Raw genomic sequence first — 15,968 nt, 5'->3', positions numbered from 1 at the left:
CAAGATAATGGCTCTTATTAAATGTCGTTTCATCGGCAGAATATTGACGCGCGACTGCTGGCAAATGACGAAAAAATCTAATTGCCCAATCGTAACATTTGGTTCAGCATTGAAAAAAAAATAAAGAAAAATCTATATAAAGCAGCAGCAAGCAGCAGTCGTACAGCGTGCGTAATGCAACAATTACCCGCTTAGACATCATATTTTCCCGTAAAGACACACTCGGTTGACGACTTGCTCGCGCGCGGCAATTTCGTTGCGTTATTGAAATAATGCCGAGCTAGTTCAATTAGTTGCACCCTTTCGGAGGATTTTTCTTCGAACGTTTAAGCCATTACGTCTCTCGAGTAGCTCACACACACACACATACACAGAGTAATTTTAATTAGCGTTACGCGCACGGCAGACACATCCACATACACATGCACGTACGTTCGTTGTGTTCTCCTCTACGGCGCAATTGTTATTCTACGGATCGTCAACGGACTTTGTCATTATTTTTCATTGCCGCAAATCTCGCGACTCGCTCTCGACTCTGCAGTATGCAAATTATTTTTAATTCTCTGACTCGCGCGGCCAACAACTGCTTTTTATTTTGCACTAACTTGCTCTCTCTCGTAGGGAATTTGCAAAAGCGTCGTCGTAGAAAAAAAAAACGAGGCTCGGTGTACGCGCGAACGAGTACGTATAAGCGCGCGAGCGTCGGCGGCAACGGGTCTCTGATTATTGCTCTCGCGCTCCGAAAATGCGCCGCAGAGATATAAAGCCACCTGTCGCGTTTCGTGTGCTGCGCTACACCGCTGCTGCACCTCGGCTAACACGAAAGCGCATATACGATACGAGCGCACGAGAGAAAGCCATTGTGTAGAGATACGACGTAATCGCGCGCGCGTAGGCTCCGTTCGCGGCGTTTGCCGTGAAAAACCAGTTTTTTCGGACGCGACGTTCGGCTTTTATCTTATTTTCATGTGTACACATCTCGATATGTCGCCGTCGTCGGTCGGTCGGTGGCACAGGTCCAAAAACTATACCCCAAGAAAATCACGCAGCGAGACCGAAACGATTTTTCGAAAACGCTCTTGAAAAAAGAAAAAGAAAAAAAAACATCGCCGCCCAGCGAAAAATACTACAAGTGAGAAAATAACGATATATATGCGCTGTTGTTACCGATGTTGCTTTTTCTTTCTCTCTCTCTCTCTCTGCGGCTTTATTCTCATATGCACGTTGTTGCGAAGATTTATTACAACAACGGCGCAGAGTCGCGCGATAAAACTCGCGGAATGTCTAAGTGTGTATGTGTGTGTTACTGTGTAGCCATAGTCCCCGTCCTCCGTTATTCACAAGGGCTGCCGCGCTGCATCCAGTGGTTTTCTCTGATCCATGACGGGCGAGAAGACGCGAATCGAGCCGATCGATATGTATATGCACGAATGCGCTCACAGTAGCCGACGAGCTCCTGTGGGAAAGTCGCATGGAGGAGATCTAGCATTGCAGAGAGAGAGAGAGAGAGAGACTGTTACACTTGTTTAACGATCACGCGTTCGAGCTTTTACGAGTGCAGCCGCGCGCGCGAGCTGTTACTATATGCGATGTTGTGTTATGTTCCAATGATTTTTCGTCCCGTCGGTGCTTCGTATACCGAATTAAAACATTTTAAAACGCGAGAGAAAGACGCGTACGCGCGAAAAAATGCAGCCTGTGGATCGCTGCGGGCGCCAGAACGATTATATTACGCGCGTACACACGTTTACGTTTACGTACACGTATATGCGCGCGAAATAAAATATATCGCTGACGGAAAGAGCTTCGAGTCGCGAGAGATCGGGCAGTAATGACAGGTGTCTTTGGTATTAACTAAGACGGAATCTCCATTATTCAACGCGCCTGACTCGGCTCGACCTTTTTCCATTTCCCATCGCGCCAGGATATTCATCGTTTACGTATTTATTATACTCGATGCAGCAGACATAGATCGCGTCATCGTTTTTGTATTCTGCTGTCGTCGCGTTACAACTCAACTCGAGCGCGCACGCAGCAGCGGCAGCAAAAGCGAGTAAATGAGAAACAGACGAGAAGCCTGGAAATATGCATAATATTATGAGGCAGCCGCAGCCGTCTGTCTCCCCGCTTATATGTGTCGCGCAAAGAGAGAAAATCGATCGTTTGTTTAAGATAATACGGGCAAGATCCTGTACGCGAGTGTGTATACCCGCGGCGATTCTACCTCTCTCGGGTATTTTTATCGGCCGATTTTTGTTTTGTCCTCTTTCCAATTGGATAAACATGTCCACGCACGCATATATTTGCGAGCCTTCTCGTGTCTCGACGATAAATATTTTATAATCGGGTTCTCTGCCGAGTCGACGAAATCGAAGCAGAAAAAAAAAACAGCGAGATGCGCGGAACAATTTAAATAGCTAAGGTAAAACTACAAGTGTCTCTTCTCGACTCCGGGACGACGTTATATGCATTATAAGTGCTTACGCAACGTCGTGCACAGAGCGGCAACGATTATTCTCCGACTGCTAATTCCGGCAAAAAAGTACGCGTTTCCCCACGCTCTAATCATCGTCACCGCCGCGCGTCTACTTTACATCGGAGCTAATATGGCGAACGTCGTCCCCCGATGCCAATTTCGTGCGATGCATGTGTACGCGCGCTTGATTTTGCCGCGTTGAAGCGCATGTCGCCGAAAACAATGTAACATTCCTCGGGCGCGCGCGCGCGATTTTCCCCTCTTACGAAAGAGAAAAGAGCGACTTTGCCACGCGCGGCAACCGACAAAAGGGAAAAGTTATTGCGACGAAGAAAAAAAACTGGTGCGCGATTGCTGCAGACGACGAGCGTAATCACACATAGACACACACACATGCGTTGAACAAAAAACTACGCTATATACGAACAATTATAGGAACGCGCTGGCGTGTACATTACGTGGGTGGATACAATATGAAGGCATAGCTTCTTTTTCTCACGACGCGAAGCCGTGTGCAGTACTCGTGATTCGATAATGCGCACCGCGCCAGCGTTATATATAAAGAAACGTCGCTTCTTCCGTTTCCGCTTGGTGCATCAAAGTGTGCGACGTCGTCGTCGTCGCGACGTCGTTATCGTTTAGCCGAGGGAGCGAGCGGAGAAAAGTCGTCGAGCGATCCGTCTTAGAAGAAAATTAGCCAGATTAACCGAGTCCCGGAATCAGCTTCTGTCGCGCGATTCGAGTAAGCTTATGCCACTTAAACCGTAACAGGTGGAAAACGTCGAGGAAAAATTTAACCGTCAGCTCAGCACGGTTTTTCGAAGATTATCCCGTTGAGTGTCGAGTCATTAAAAAAAAAAAAAAAAAGCAGCGACGCGCAGTTAAAGAGTTGTAGTACGGATGAAAGGAAAATAATGCGTATTCATAAACGGAGCGACATCGAGCATTTGGCATTCCAGCTCCAAATCGCATATAGCGGCCTGCTGTAGTCGAGAAGAAAACGTCGAGGATGGTCTCGGGAACTCGCACGCTATACACGCTAGACGACCTTTCGTTGTAACAGTGGACGCTCGCGAGTGTCCTCTCGCGCTTGTGTTTTACGTAATGTCGAGCGATTTAACGAGCAGCATATATATGGCGGCAGCATATGTACGTACGCTAGGCAAACACTGAATACTCGTCTATTATCGCTTGCCAGACATCTCTCATTGTCCGCTGCTGTTTTATTTAATTTGACGTCTTTTTTTTTTTTTTTTTTGCTCGACGCGCGTGTACAACGAGACGCTTGTTCGCGAGAACAGTAGGTGACTGATGGCCGAGGCTTACAGTAGTAGTAGTAAAAAAAACTCGTCAGTTTTAGGAGAAAAGCCTTTGGGGTAACACCATACGATTTCTGAGAGAAAGACAGTGCATATATCCAACGTGAAATCTTCACGATTTCTACACACACGCGCGTGCTGTGTATGTGCCGTGTGCGCAACGAAGAGTATAAAGCGTGAAATCGTATGCGCTCTCGCTATATACACTTGACGGCGGCGGCGGCGAATGTATCTTATAAAGTCACGGTAGTGTATACGAGGCTCGGTTGTCGGACACTAGGTGGCGACTCCGCCTGGGTCGATTTCGCGACGCGCCTCGTCCCCTTCACTTCGCTCTCGTATAGTATACTGCACTGCGCTTTGCCGACGGTTCGAGAAGCGCTGCTACTGCTACACTATAAGACTGCCATTGCTGTTGCCGCGGAAACTTTGTTGCAGCTCGCAATGTAAGGCAGTTTCGAGATTTTCTTTCTACTCTGTAAAATTTTTATTTATTTATTTAATTTCCGTCGGTACATAATGCACCCGATGTGCCAGTGATAAACGCTGAAAATTACCCGCGAGGAAACTGCACGTAGCCGTCAGCGCAAATAGTTTTGCAGCCTTTTATATCGTCCGAGTGCAACGCGCTATATTATATTATAATACTCTACTGCGCTTGTGTATACGATATGGTATTTAGAAAAAAAAAGTGCGTGGCTTGGTTTCGCTTCATCGCGTCACGACTGCCTACCACCGCACCGAACCGTTAGATGTGTGCATAATATGTATGCAGCACATCTTGATACTGCTTCACGTACACGAGGCCGAGAGACTTATTATAATATCATAATTTCAGGCCGAAATTTCAAATTCATTTCGCGTAAATTGTAATGCGCTTTCGCGTGATTGACGTTTTGCGGGCGTCATTAAAGTCCGAATCCGCATGGATGCAGGTATGTCGCGCGTGACGGACTTTAGCCGCGTATACGCGAGAGGTAGTATAAGAAAATTGAAAATTCAGGTCCCACGCTTGCTTAATGCACCATCTTTCGTTTCGCTGCCGCTGCCGCTACCTCTACTGCTGCTGATGTACGTGACGCCATTGCCTATAGTATTTTTTCATGTTTCTAATGTTCCGAGTACATGCGGTGCTCTTCTGTGCATTGGCCGACGAGTGGCGCAGCGCTTGAAACTTTGCATATAACGACACTGACCGTTTCCAAGATTTTCACGTTACGCATTGCTAAACCCATAGCGCTATTTACACTTGCACATTCATTTCGTACTGCACAAAGGGTTCGCTATTGTAATATGCGCACGGTAGTAGTTGCCGGGGCCGCTCCATTGCAGGAGGCGGGATTTTTCTCCTGTTTCTCCTTCTTTCTCGCTTTCCGTCTCACTCTTTCTCTTGCTGCCGGTAGTTTTTTTTTTTTTCATGCATCTTCTGACCGAGTGCGAGGCCTTTGTTCCGCGCACAATAATAATACACTTTTCAGCACCACTTGCTCCGGGTGAATTTCAAGCGTTGTCCGTCCTTCTGGAAAAATGCACTTTTTGTTTACAACGCTCTGAAAGCGCGAATGACATTTGGCGCGCCAATTCTTTCTCTCTCTCTCTCTCTCTCTTCAAAAATCGTTACGATTATTTTTAACCGTACGTACGCGAAGGGCACTCATCGAATGCGCGCACACGAGCAGAGAGAAAAAAAAATCATGGGCGTTAAAAAATTCTGAACAGCCGCACGGACAGCGGTGCGCATTGCAAGAGAAATATACACACACTCGCGAAGGTATGCGTAAACATAGGCGCGCACTACACACGCACGAGACACGAAGCGCCAAATTTGTCGAGACAGAGGCGAGAATTTCGCCTTGGCGCCTCTGCGCACACTTGTGCCGCAATTCTTCGATACGATGGACCGAAATAACTAGAATAAGTAGTTTCATCGCGTCTTTTTACGCGCCGTTGCCCTCGAAAGTAATAAATTCAAAACAGCGACTTTTTCTTTTGAGAAAACTTTTTTAAAAATAAATCCAGAAAAAGCGTGAGCTAATAGAAAAATCGTTGTTGTCGTTGCTGTTTCAGGACTCTTACAGAAACGGTTCAGTTCTGGACCGATGGAGCGTCTGCACGGCTGAGGAGGAGCCACTAGTTCTACAGCAGTTTCTGAAATTCCCCGAGACGCGTCCGTTCGCGCAGCAGCTACTGCAGGCCACGGCAGGAGGAGTCGGCTCAGCAGCGAGCAGCAAGTCCCAGCAGCAAACGAAGCAGCAGGAAGCAGTGTCCACGTCGATCTCCACCTTGGGCAGTACTCATACTGCGGATGTTATGTCACCGAGCAGGCGACAATCGCCACCGACAATGCCTCTAGCGCATTTGCCCCCACCGCTTCATCTGCTGCACTGCGGAGGACTGCCCCTGTCGGGCGCGCCGGGCTTGTCGCCGGAAGGCCTCGTACCACTGCCGCACCACCCCCATCACCATCCCCTGTCGCCGAGCTCGAGCGGCGCCAACAGCCTGCCCACGTCCAGGCCGCACCACTTCACCTCGGCCAGTAGTCCAGTGAGCGCCACCTCGCCCCCGCAGTCGAATCTCGCAACCGCCGCCGCCGTAGCCGCCGTAGTCAGCAAGTACGCCGGCACGCCGCTCAATCAGTTGCAGAACATGCAGCCCTTCGACTTTCACAAGCTCAGCAGCCTCGGCATGCAGGCCCACTTCCCGACCATGGCCGCGCAGATACAGTCGGCCAGCGCGGCCTCCGCCAACGCAGCAGCCTCGGCCCGCCGGAGGGACAACCACGAGTCCAGCCCGAACCACCACCCGAGCCTCGGCCAAGGCTTGAGGTCCGCCAATTCCTTCGCTCGCGATCTCATCACCGGGGTCTCGTCGGCCTTCTCGCCCCACAGCTTTTCGCACACAAAGTCCTATCCCCCGCTCGGCGCCGTGAAAGCCGGCGGCGTCGAGGCTAGCAAAAACAACAACGAGCACCACTCGGAAGCGGCCTCGTCGACGGACAAGGCCAGCGGCTCGGAAGAGGACGACCTGTCGGACGAGAACTCGGGCAGCGCCCTCAACCTCTCGACCAGCTGGAGGCCCGCGAAACAGAGCAGGTACAATCCCGCCGAGGCCCAGCCAGCCAACAACAGCAGCCGACAGTTCCTTGGATCTCAGCCGCTCAACAGCCGACCGGCGCCGCCGAGCCGAAAGTCCAGCTCGCCGGGCAAGCGACAGCAGTGGGGCGCCTCGAGCAACATACCGCCGAATCTCGGCACGCCCTTCATCAACCCGGCCACGGGCAAGAAGCGCGTCCAGTGCAACGTGTGCTTGAAGACGTTCTGCGACAAGGGCGCCCTCAAGATCCACTTCAGCGCCGTTCATCTGCGCGAGATGCACCAGTGCACGGTCAAGGGCTGCAGCATGATGTTCAGCTCGCGGCGCTCGCGCAATCGCCACAGCGCCAATCCCAATCCAAAGCTTCACTCGCCGCACCTCAGGCGCAAGATCTCTCCGCACGACGGCCGCTCGTCGATGGCACACTCGCTCGTGATGCCGCAGCCGGGCATGCCCTTGGCCCCCAGCAGCTTCAACCCCCATTTGCCGTTCGGCTCCTACCCGATGCTCACACCGCCTCCGGAACTGCGCTCGCCCGCCTCTCTCTGCGGCGTCGATCCCAAATTCATGGACCAGTCCAATGCGCACAATAATCGAGCCTACGAGGAGTCACTGGCGGCTCAGCAGAGACTCGCCGGGCCTGGATCTCACTTGAACCACGGCGTTTCATCCCCACCGCTCAGGAGTCACTCGGATACTTTCGATGGCGACGACGACGACGACGATGACGACGACGGTATCGTCGTTGTTGGCGATGAGGATATGATGCAGGTCAAACCACATCAAGACGAAAACGAAGAAGAAGACCAACCTGCAGACTTTAGCTTGAATAGTTCGGCCAAAAGATTGAGATTGTCCACGGGCGACGACGACATGAACAGCAACGCCGACAGTAGTCACGAAGACGCGGCCTCCGTTGAGACAGGAGAGCCTCAGCCGTTCGCAGCGGCCCATCTTGCGTCCAACCCCGCGTTCTTGAACAATCGCGGCGTTCGCAAGCGCAAATCTCAGAATCCAACGAGGTGCAGTCTTCGCGTCGAGGTCAACTCGTCGTCCACCGATAACGAATCATCGAACGACGCCGCCCACGCCACGCAGGAAGATCAGCCCGAGGACTTGTCGGCCACGGCCAAACCCAACAGCGTGGAAGTCAAAACGGAAAAAGATTCCCCGGCACAAGAATCGGAAAAGGCAATTTCGGACAGTCGCAGCGATGTCGCGACTACGCCACAGGCCGAGCATCGTGATTCTCCGGCAGACAAAAGCGAAGCAAAAACCAAAAACACAGAGGAAGCCGAGGCTCGAGAGCAGCAGCCCGAGAATCTCAGCTCACGAGCGAGCAGTCCCGCGACGTCCAAGTGCGGCGGCGACGACAACGAAACGAAAAACAGTCGGATGTCGCAGGAGAAAGAGATCGTCGCAGCGATGAAGGAGTCGCCGAGGAAGTCGCCCCAGCTGTCCGACTGCAGGAGTCAGCGGACCAGTCCCAGCCGAGATAATCGCGAGCGCACTCCGGCGTCCACGATATCGAGAGTGGAGAGCCCCAAGTCCGAGCACGAGCCGGCGGAGGAAAAGCGAAAAGTCGCAAGGGCGCAGGAGGCACGAATTGACGAAGGTGAGTCTGCACACCCGGTACTCTCGCTTAATCCGCCGAGAATGATCGATGCGCAGTATGCACCCACTGCTGACGATCGTCGAGCGGCTATGCACAATCATTATGTTCAGGAGCAAGCTTTACAAATGCAACTCCTTGTAGCAGCTGGCTCGTATAATGCGGCCGCCACGCCGTTCGGCATGCCCCATCCACGGCTCACGCCACCCGAAATCGCAGCGGCAGCGGCAGCGGCGGCAGCCAACGGCAGGAGTGGGTTCGATGTCTGGCCCAGCATGTACCAGCCACGGCTCCCAGTCGGCATCGACCCGAACATCGCCGCAGCGGCCGCCGCCGCAGCAGCAGCGGGAGCACCCCACGGAGCTCCGGGTCAGTACCCCAATCAGTTGCTCTCGTGGCTGTCGCTTATTCAGCGTCTGGCCCTTCACAATGGCCACGGCTACGGTCAGTAGAACGTCACAGAGAGGAAAATGGCTCGCTCGCCGCCGCCACCGCCGACCATAGACTCGACGCTCGAGAGGAATCTACATCACGAATTGGCTCAGCGATGCAACTTCCTTTCGAGGCACCGAGACTGTGCCAGTAATGACGCCGCGAATTACCGATAAGGCGCGATGTAGACGATTTTCGAGCTTTTATCTATTGATAACGCCAAAAAATCTCGGACGTCAAAACTGGCCGAGTTTCAATGGTCCGGCTCGCATTGGCAACTATTACTATCGTTTCCAAAGATCTACGAGACCCAGACCATTGAGACTTACTCGTAGCGATGTGTTCGTATCGATGTTATTTTTATTAAAAACAAATCTGATTTTACAAAAAAAAAAGCGTGCAATAAAGTCGTGCTGCGGACGTTTTAATTTCATGACATAATTTTACTCATTAACGTCGTGCTCCAAGAGCACAACCACGTATAGTCTGAAGGAATTTGTATAATATTGCTTCTTAAGTCCTTGTAATATAGTCAACGGAAAATTTTTAAAATAATAAAGTTAATTTTTAAACTAGACAATTAAGTTTTAGCTAAGAATTGTTATAAATGTCAGCGCCTAGCTTCAAAGCTGTAGTTGTTTTGATTAGTATATATTTGCATGTGCGGGTGATTCGGTTCATGTAATAACGTTGCGTTTTTTTTAGACACTGATATATATACCAATCACAATGTATGTTATGTAGGTAAAATATAAAAGACGATAACTATATTATATGATATTGGAAAAGCGCGAATTCGGTTAGCGTGCTTACGATGGCGAAGCGAGCTGGAAAATCGCCACCGAGCTTCGTTGTCATTGTGATAACACATACGTATAGATAATGGTAAACATAAGTTATTATTATTATTACGATTATTAACTAAATCATAAGGCATAATTACATTACACGGTCAGCTCATATTAAAATATAGTATGATAATCCACTGTTTTCGGTCACGTCGAATGTCTGTACATATAACATATCTATTATGTATAAAATCGAAACACTATGATGTATTATATATTATAGATCTATTATGAATCATTCATCAATATTAAAAGAAATCCACAAAAATGATTAAAACGAAATAAACAAACCGTAAAAAATTAAATATTCTTTTTCTGTTTTTTGCTTTTTTTACCCTCAATACTTTTCTAAAAATCAATCAGTAAATCGACGCTCACTGCAGTTACGACTCCATACGAAAAGAAAGGAATCAATTCGAGAACGGATGACGATTTCTCGTAATAGACGATTGCGTTTGCGAAAACAACGACAGATCGAGCAAGATGAATAAAAGTTGGTTTGTCCGAGCGTCGTAAGTATGTTTTCTGGCCACGCCTACGATCGACCCCGGCTGTCCTCGTTTTTTTGCGCTCTGCACAATCTCTGTCTCTCTCTCTCTCTCACTCTTACTCTTGCTCGCGCGCGAGGAGCTTTGCTTATGCTGCACACGCGCGCGTGTCCAAGCCAAGAGATATTTCTGAAATGAAAAGTGGCCGTTCGTTAATCAGACCGACTTGCTGCGCACTCGGTGCCTCCGCCGCGACGTCGAGGCGTCTCGGGTATCGTTCGCATAACGCCCGAGTCCAAGAGAATATGTATGGCTCGTCGTGCTAAGTCAAGCTTTCACGGACGATTTGACGGGAAAAAATTCATTTTCGCGACTATGACAAATTTTACTTTTTTTTTCTAAGCTCAGATTTTTTTTCGCTAGATTCATTCGTGTGAAATATGTGGAAAATATACGCAAGTACGACATATAGTGTATTTGCTCTCCGTACAACACATTGTAGACGAGGGAATGAAACATTCGGATCTCGTGTACCGACTATATTATAGCGTACAGACGTCGTGTAGTACCCACAGCTTATCTCATAATACGTATAATTTATCACAAACACTTTTAATATCTTTAATTGACAAACGTGAACGACGAAACACAGAGAGCGTGAGGAGCAAAAAAAAGAAAGAAAGAAGACGAAGAAAAAAAAGCCAGCGCAGAGGAATAACATCCGAGATACATGTGGAGAGTCTTTCGTGCAGCAGGATAATTAGTCGCTCTTCGCTTGCGCACTGCGAGATACACACACACATACCCAGCCTCACATACACAAGTTATATTCTATATAGGAAAAGGAGAAGAATAAAAAAAAGTACATAAACGCGATGCCATGAGGGGGGATCTCGCGGCATAGCCGAGAGTAGGAAGGACTGTGCGCGCGCTCGGTAAATCACTTAATTGCAACGTAACCTTCGACCATCGACGCGCTCTTCGTTTCTGTTTTTTTTTCTTTTTTTATTTCATCGTATTTTTTTTTTCTTGTTTTCGTGAACCTTGACCACGTCCCTCGCGCGCCGGCAATGTCTCGCGCGCGAGCACAGCTCGACTTTTAATCGCTCAGCAGCGCTTCACTTGCACACACACACACACACACACACACACACACACACACACACACAAGCGCGCGCGCACACACACGTATTTATTGGCATTTCTCGTCGATTCATCGTCTTTTATAAATCGCACGCGTATTATACCAACAATGTCGGCGTCGAATCAAAATCCAGCGGGCAATTTTCGCGGAATACAACGATGCGGCGGCTGCGCTAGCCGACAGGTGCGTAAGTGTATAAAAATATACGCCCAAAAACAGAAATAAAATGTGCAAGTCGACCTATCGCGCTTTTTCTTCCTCTCTCTCTCACTCACTCTCGTTCTTTCTCTCTCCCGCGATTACGTAAGTTTCTCTCGAGACGCATACACACAAACGCGTTTGTGTAGCGAAAAAAAAGGAAACTTTTGCATAACGAGCTGCAATCAACGAGACACCTGCCTTCTCTCGGAGCATAGATGCTTCAGAGATACGTTTGATTTTCTTTAGAAAGAGCTTTTCTTTTTTTATCTGTGCTTCCAACTGCTGCTGGCTCAAGTGCCGTAAGAAATTATGCACGTGCTCAAGCCTTTCAATTACATTAGCTTGGAGTCGGCTGAACATTAATTATAAGATGCCTGTCAAAGTTAAAATTGATTTTGTCGACCTGTTTTAAACAATTTTGGACGTATATCTAAAAAAATTATTCTGAATTACGTAAAAGTTGGCTTGACAAATAAAAGCAAGGATGATTTTGAGTCGAAGCCTGCCGCACAATGGCAACAACAATAAACGCGCTCGGCAGCGGCCGAATAAAAAAAGGCTGCTATCCAAAAGAGCGTGTCTCGTCGGGCTGGAGCACATCTCACTGGCTGAATATACAGAAGAAGGGCTTTCGGCGAAACATTCACATCAGCGGGTCGTAGTCGACTTCCTGCGCTTGCACACTTACACACATCGAGGCGCGTCTCGCGATCCCGTGTGATAGGGTGCGCGCTGCTGCATAGATGGACTCGTTGCAGCCGAGAGACGAGTGCGATCTCGTATGTGCACACACGGACAGATATGTCGAGCCGGCTGCATCCTCGCGTATATACACACACACAGGCAGAGGCACGATATTATGCGAGCTGCTTCGGGCTTGTGTGTATTTAACGCGTCTCTTTCCGCCTGAACTCGTGTACGTGCGATACGTATATGCATGTGTGTGGTGGGATACACGTACGTGTATGTACGCGCTGTAAGAAACGGCTCGCGTACACGACTCGAGGATGACAGGTGCACGCGCGTGGGAGGGAAGACAGGTAGGAGACGAGGAGAGATAAAAGAAGCCTCGACAGCAGCAGAAGCAGCAGTGAGACAGAAAGAGAGAGAGAGAGAAAGAGGAGAATTACACGTACTCGCGAGTACGTGAATAAGCTGCGCGCGGACACAAGCTGTGTGATGTGGAGGAGGAGGTAGAGGAGGTGGAGAGGCACCGAGAGGAGGAATGAGAGGCGGTCTCCTGCACATACGGGTCGCGTATATGCAGACTCTTATCGTTGGACGCCCATCGCCGGGCTGCCGTTGCCGAGACAGGCACCTATGTGTATATGCAGCTTGTATGCAGCGCGCGATATATTGTTAAGTTAAGCTGCGCTACGTGTATACAACACTCGGCTTTTATATAACCAACGTCAACCATCAAGGACCTATTTTTATCGTGATTCTTTTCTCGACTTTCGTTCCTCGCACAGAGCGCGTACACTCAAACGTTGAGGAAATCAAGGGCGAGAAATAATTGAGCTTATTGCAGCAGAAAAGTCGTCCATCACAATTAAAGCACAAATGTCAGGCTAGCTGGAGTATATGTATAGTATGCAGTGCGTTGCGCCAATTTAGAAAACGCACCGTTTCGCCCAAGGGACAGACCGAGTTATCAACCCTATCGGCACCAGCGTCTACGACTCGATGTTTTTAAATAGTGGCTAGTTACGCGCCTCGCAACAAAATTGCACTACAGTACAACACCTCCGCACTTGTTTCGCGGCAAAATAGCTCGCGCAACAGTTTTGATTTTTTATACCGCATAATAACGACGTGCTTCGAAGCGCAGTCGTTATTACATTGTCGGCTATCAAACTCGTTAAATTCGCGCCATTTTCAAGCGCGTCACTGTTGTACTACGGGGCTCTCGAGCATAGTTTTTATATTATTAACGTTATTACTCGGAGCTGCCGCGTCGATCGTGTGCTGTGCGGATGATCGGCACGCGTCGCCCAAGGCTCCGTTTCACCGGCTGTAATACCGTATAGTTCGAGATGCTGTTCAACGCGTTTATAACTACGAATAGACCTTCGCACGCATCTTTTGCAGGTTTACACGCGTTTTATTGTTTCTGGAATTGACTGCTTAATCCGAAGCTTTTTTTCGAATTTTCATGTGCTTCGTGCTGGAACATTAGCAGCTCGAGTAAGCTACCAACAAAGTCGATACACAACATTTTGTACAATTGATATGTTTCGAACAGTTGATGTGATAATCTGAACTGGAGAAAACTACGAATTCCAATCGAGTCGAAAACTAACTAATCTATTAGCCAAATAAGGGCTGGCTTATCGAGTAATTACTCGTTCCGATCTTGTATTTCGCGATAGTAAGTGCGGTTGTGGCCGAAATGGTTCGATTTTCGGCTACCTCTCGGTGCACCACCGCAATGTCTCTGAATAAAAATCCTCTGGCTCGTGGGTATATCCGCGTTTCTGTGCAGTGCACGCGCTTATCGATGCTCGCGCCCATCTGGCCCAAATCGCGATGATCTCGTTGCGTGGCTAAATCGATCTAGCTGCGAGCTTAATTTCGCGGAGAGAGAGAGAGAGAGAGAATTGAAGCTCCGATCGAAGCGCGATCCCTCGTTATCACGCACCGTGCTCGGCTACAAGCAGCAGCAGCAGGCCTCTCTCTCTCTCTCTCTGTAATGGCTGTGGGGGTGATCGTATAGCATCGGAATAGTGCACGCGCGCAACACGCTCAATCGAGTGTACATTTTCAATTAAACCCCGAGCCGATAGGACGCGTTTAAACGTAAACGTTTGATCGATCCCCGAGCTATGTAGCTACTACGACGGACGAAACAGACCAGCGCTGCAACTTTTATAATGGCCAATGATAACGATGACGATCATCCTGGCCCGTAAAGTACGGCCTAATAGCGTGTATAGGAGGACGGACGCGTCGGCTCCTCTTGCAACTGCACACACACACACACACACACACACACACTTATGTTCTGATTCAGTCTCTCTAGCAGAACTGGCCCAGTCGTCCATTTAATCATCCGACTGAGGCGTATACACATACGTTCAGGGGCGGCTGCATATATACACCGCGTATACGTATACGTATAATACGCAATTCACCATGTCGAAGCGTGAATATCAACGGTGCACATCTTTCGAAGGCAAACTTACCCTTCGCCTGTCCCACTCGTGTGCGCTGTGTGTGTGTTTGTGTATGTGTAAGAGGGGCATCGGAGCCCGATAAAAATCTCTCACGGCAATTTTGGCGTCGCGCACATGTCACGCTATATATATCGCTACTCTTCCTCCTCTCTCTCTCTACTACTACTACCACCTTCTCTCCTTCTCGCTCTTTCTCTTGATCCTTTTCCTTATATAATGGAGCGTATAAAGAAGGGGTTGTTTTCGTACTACATTGTACGTAAAACGCGTTATTATCATTGTACGAGTTCATTTTATACATGTCTCGGTGTGAATTAGTTCAACTATGAAATGAAAGAGGAGGAGGCAAGTGTAACAGAGTATGTGTTTTGCATTCACGATGCAGGACATATCAAGAAAACAGAAAGAGACACACACGCAATTTTGTTTTCGATTGCCATCCATACGCGCCACACGCCATCGTATGAGGATATGCTTAATATAAAAATACATGGATATAGTGCAATGATTGACTCACTTAATTGTTAGATGTGCACATATACTTTTTTTTAACTTTGATTTTTCTAAACTGCGCGAATAATTTATAGTCCCGATCTGACGAATTGCGATTTCTGGGGAATAGCGATTTTTGATCGTATTTAAATTGGCATGCTTTGAATTATTGTCTTCAGGAGAATCACTATTATTGACCAAATTCAAAGCACAGATAGGTAATTAGTGAAGTATAAAAAAGTAACAAGGTTTTTCACGAAATATAGTAATCTTTTAAAAATGAACGTTCAGTAACGTTTGTTTGTACTCGGGCAATTTGACAATGGATGTCATAGTATACTTTTAAAAATGATAATACGTTATTCACTACAAGGGCGGGATCGCTCTCTCGCTCATTCGTTTGTCAAGTCATGAGGCAGAGTTTGGTCACTAAATAGCAGCCCCCGAACAATGAAGTTCAGTGGACATGCGGACACACATCATTGCTGAAAGTTCAATAGGCCTATAGATTTGTAGAAATACGAATCGCCGAGCCAAAGCCGCGGGCCGGTCATCACGCGATCGTATATAGTACAGTAGAACTTGTATTATATGTAGTCTCGGGTTGAATCGCAGCTCGGCTACAGCCGCTCGCGGTGACGGATATCGGCGCGCACTCATACGTACATTGTCAAAGCTCATAAATGC

The 15,968-nt window shown here is 48.5% G+C and overlaps 1 protein-coding gene across 6 annotated transcripts in view; it reads left to right on the top strand.

Moving 5' to 3' along the window:
- Positions 1 to 10,068, top strand: part of LOC106652214 (zinc finger protein basonuclin-2-like) — a 202,212-nt gene extending 192,144 nt beyond the window's left edge. For 4 of the 6 annotated variants that reach the window (XM_023459282.1, XM_014371022.2, XM_014371026.2 and 1 more), the window contains one exon: positions 5,863 to 10,068. In XM_023459282.1, coding sequence (XP_023315050.1) covers positions 5,863 to 8,952 — 3,090 coding nt within the window. In that variant the 3' untranslated portion in view covers positions 8,953 to 10,068. The remainder of the gene's footprint in view (positions 1 to 5,862) is intronic. The other 2 variants (XM_014371024.2, XM_014371023.2) reach the window with 2 other exon arrangements.
- The last annotated feature ends 5,900 nt before the right edge of the window (positions 10,069 to 15,968 follow it).

This window comes from Trichogramma pretiosum, unplaced genomic scaffold, assembly GCF_000599845.2.
Source record: "Trichogramma pretiosum strain Unisexual culture from Peru unplaced genomic scaffold, Tpre_2.0 scaffold31, whole genome shotgun sequence".
NCBI classification, from domain to species: domain Eukaryota; kingdom Metazoa; phylum Arthropoda; class Insecta; order Hymenoptera; family Trichogrammatidae; genus Trichogramma; species Trichogramma pretiosum.
The sequence above is the reverse complement of the archived record's forward strand: the minus strand, read 5'-3'. Positions and strand labels throughout refer to the sequence as shown.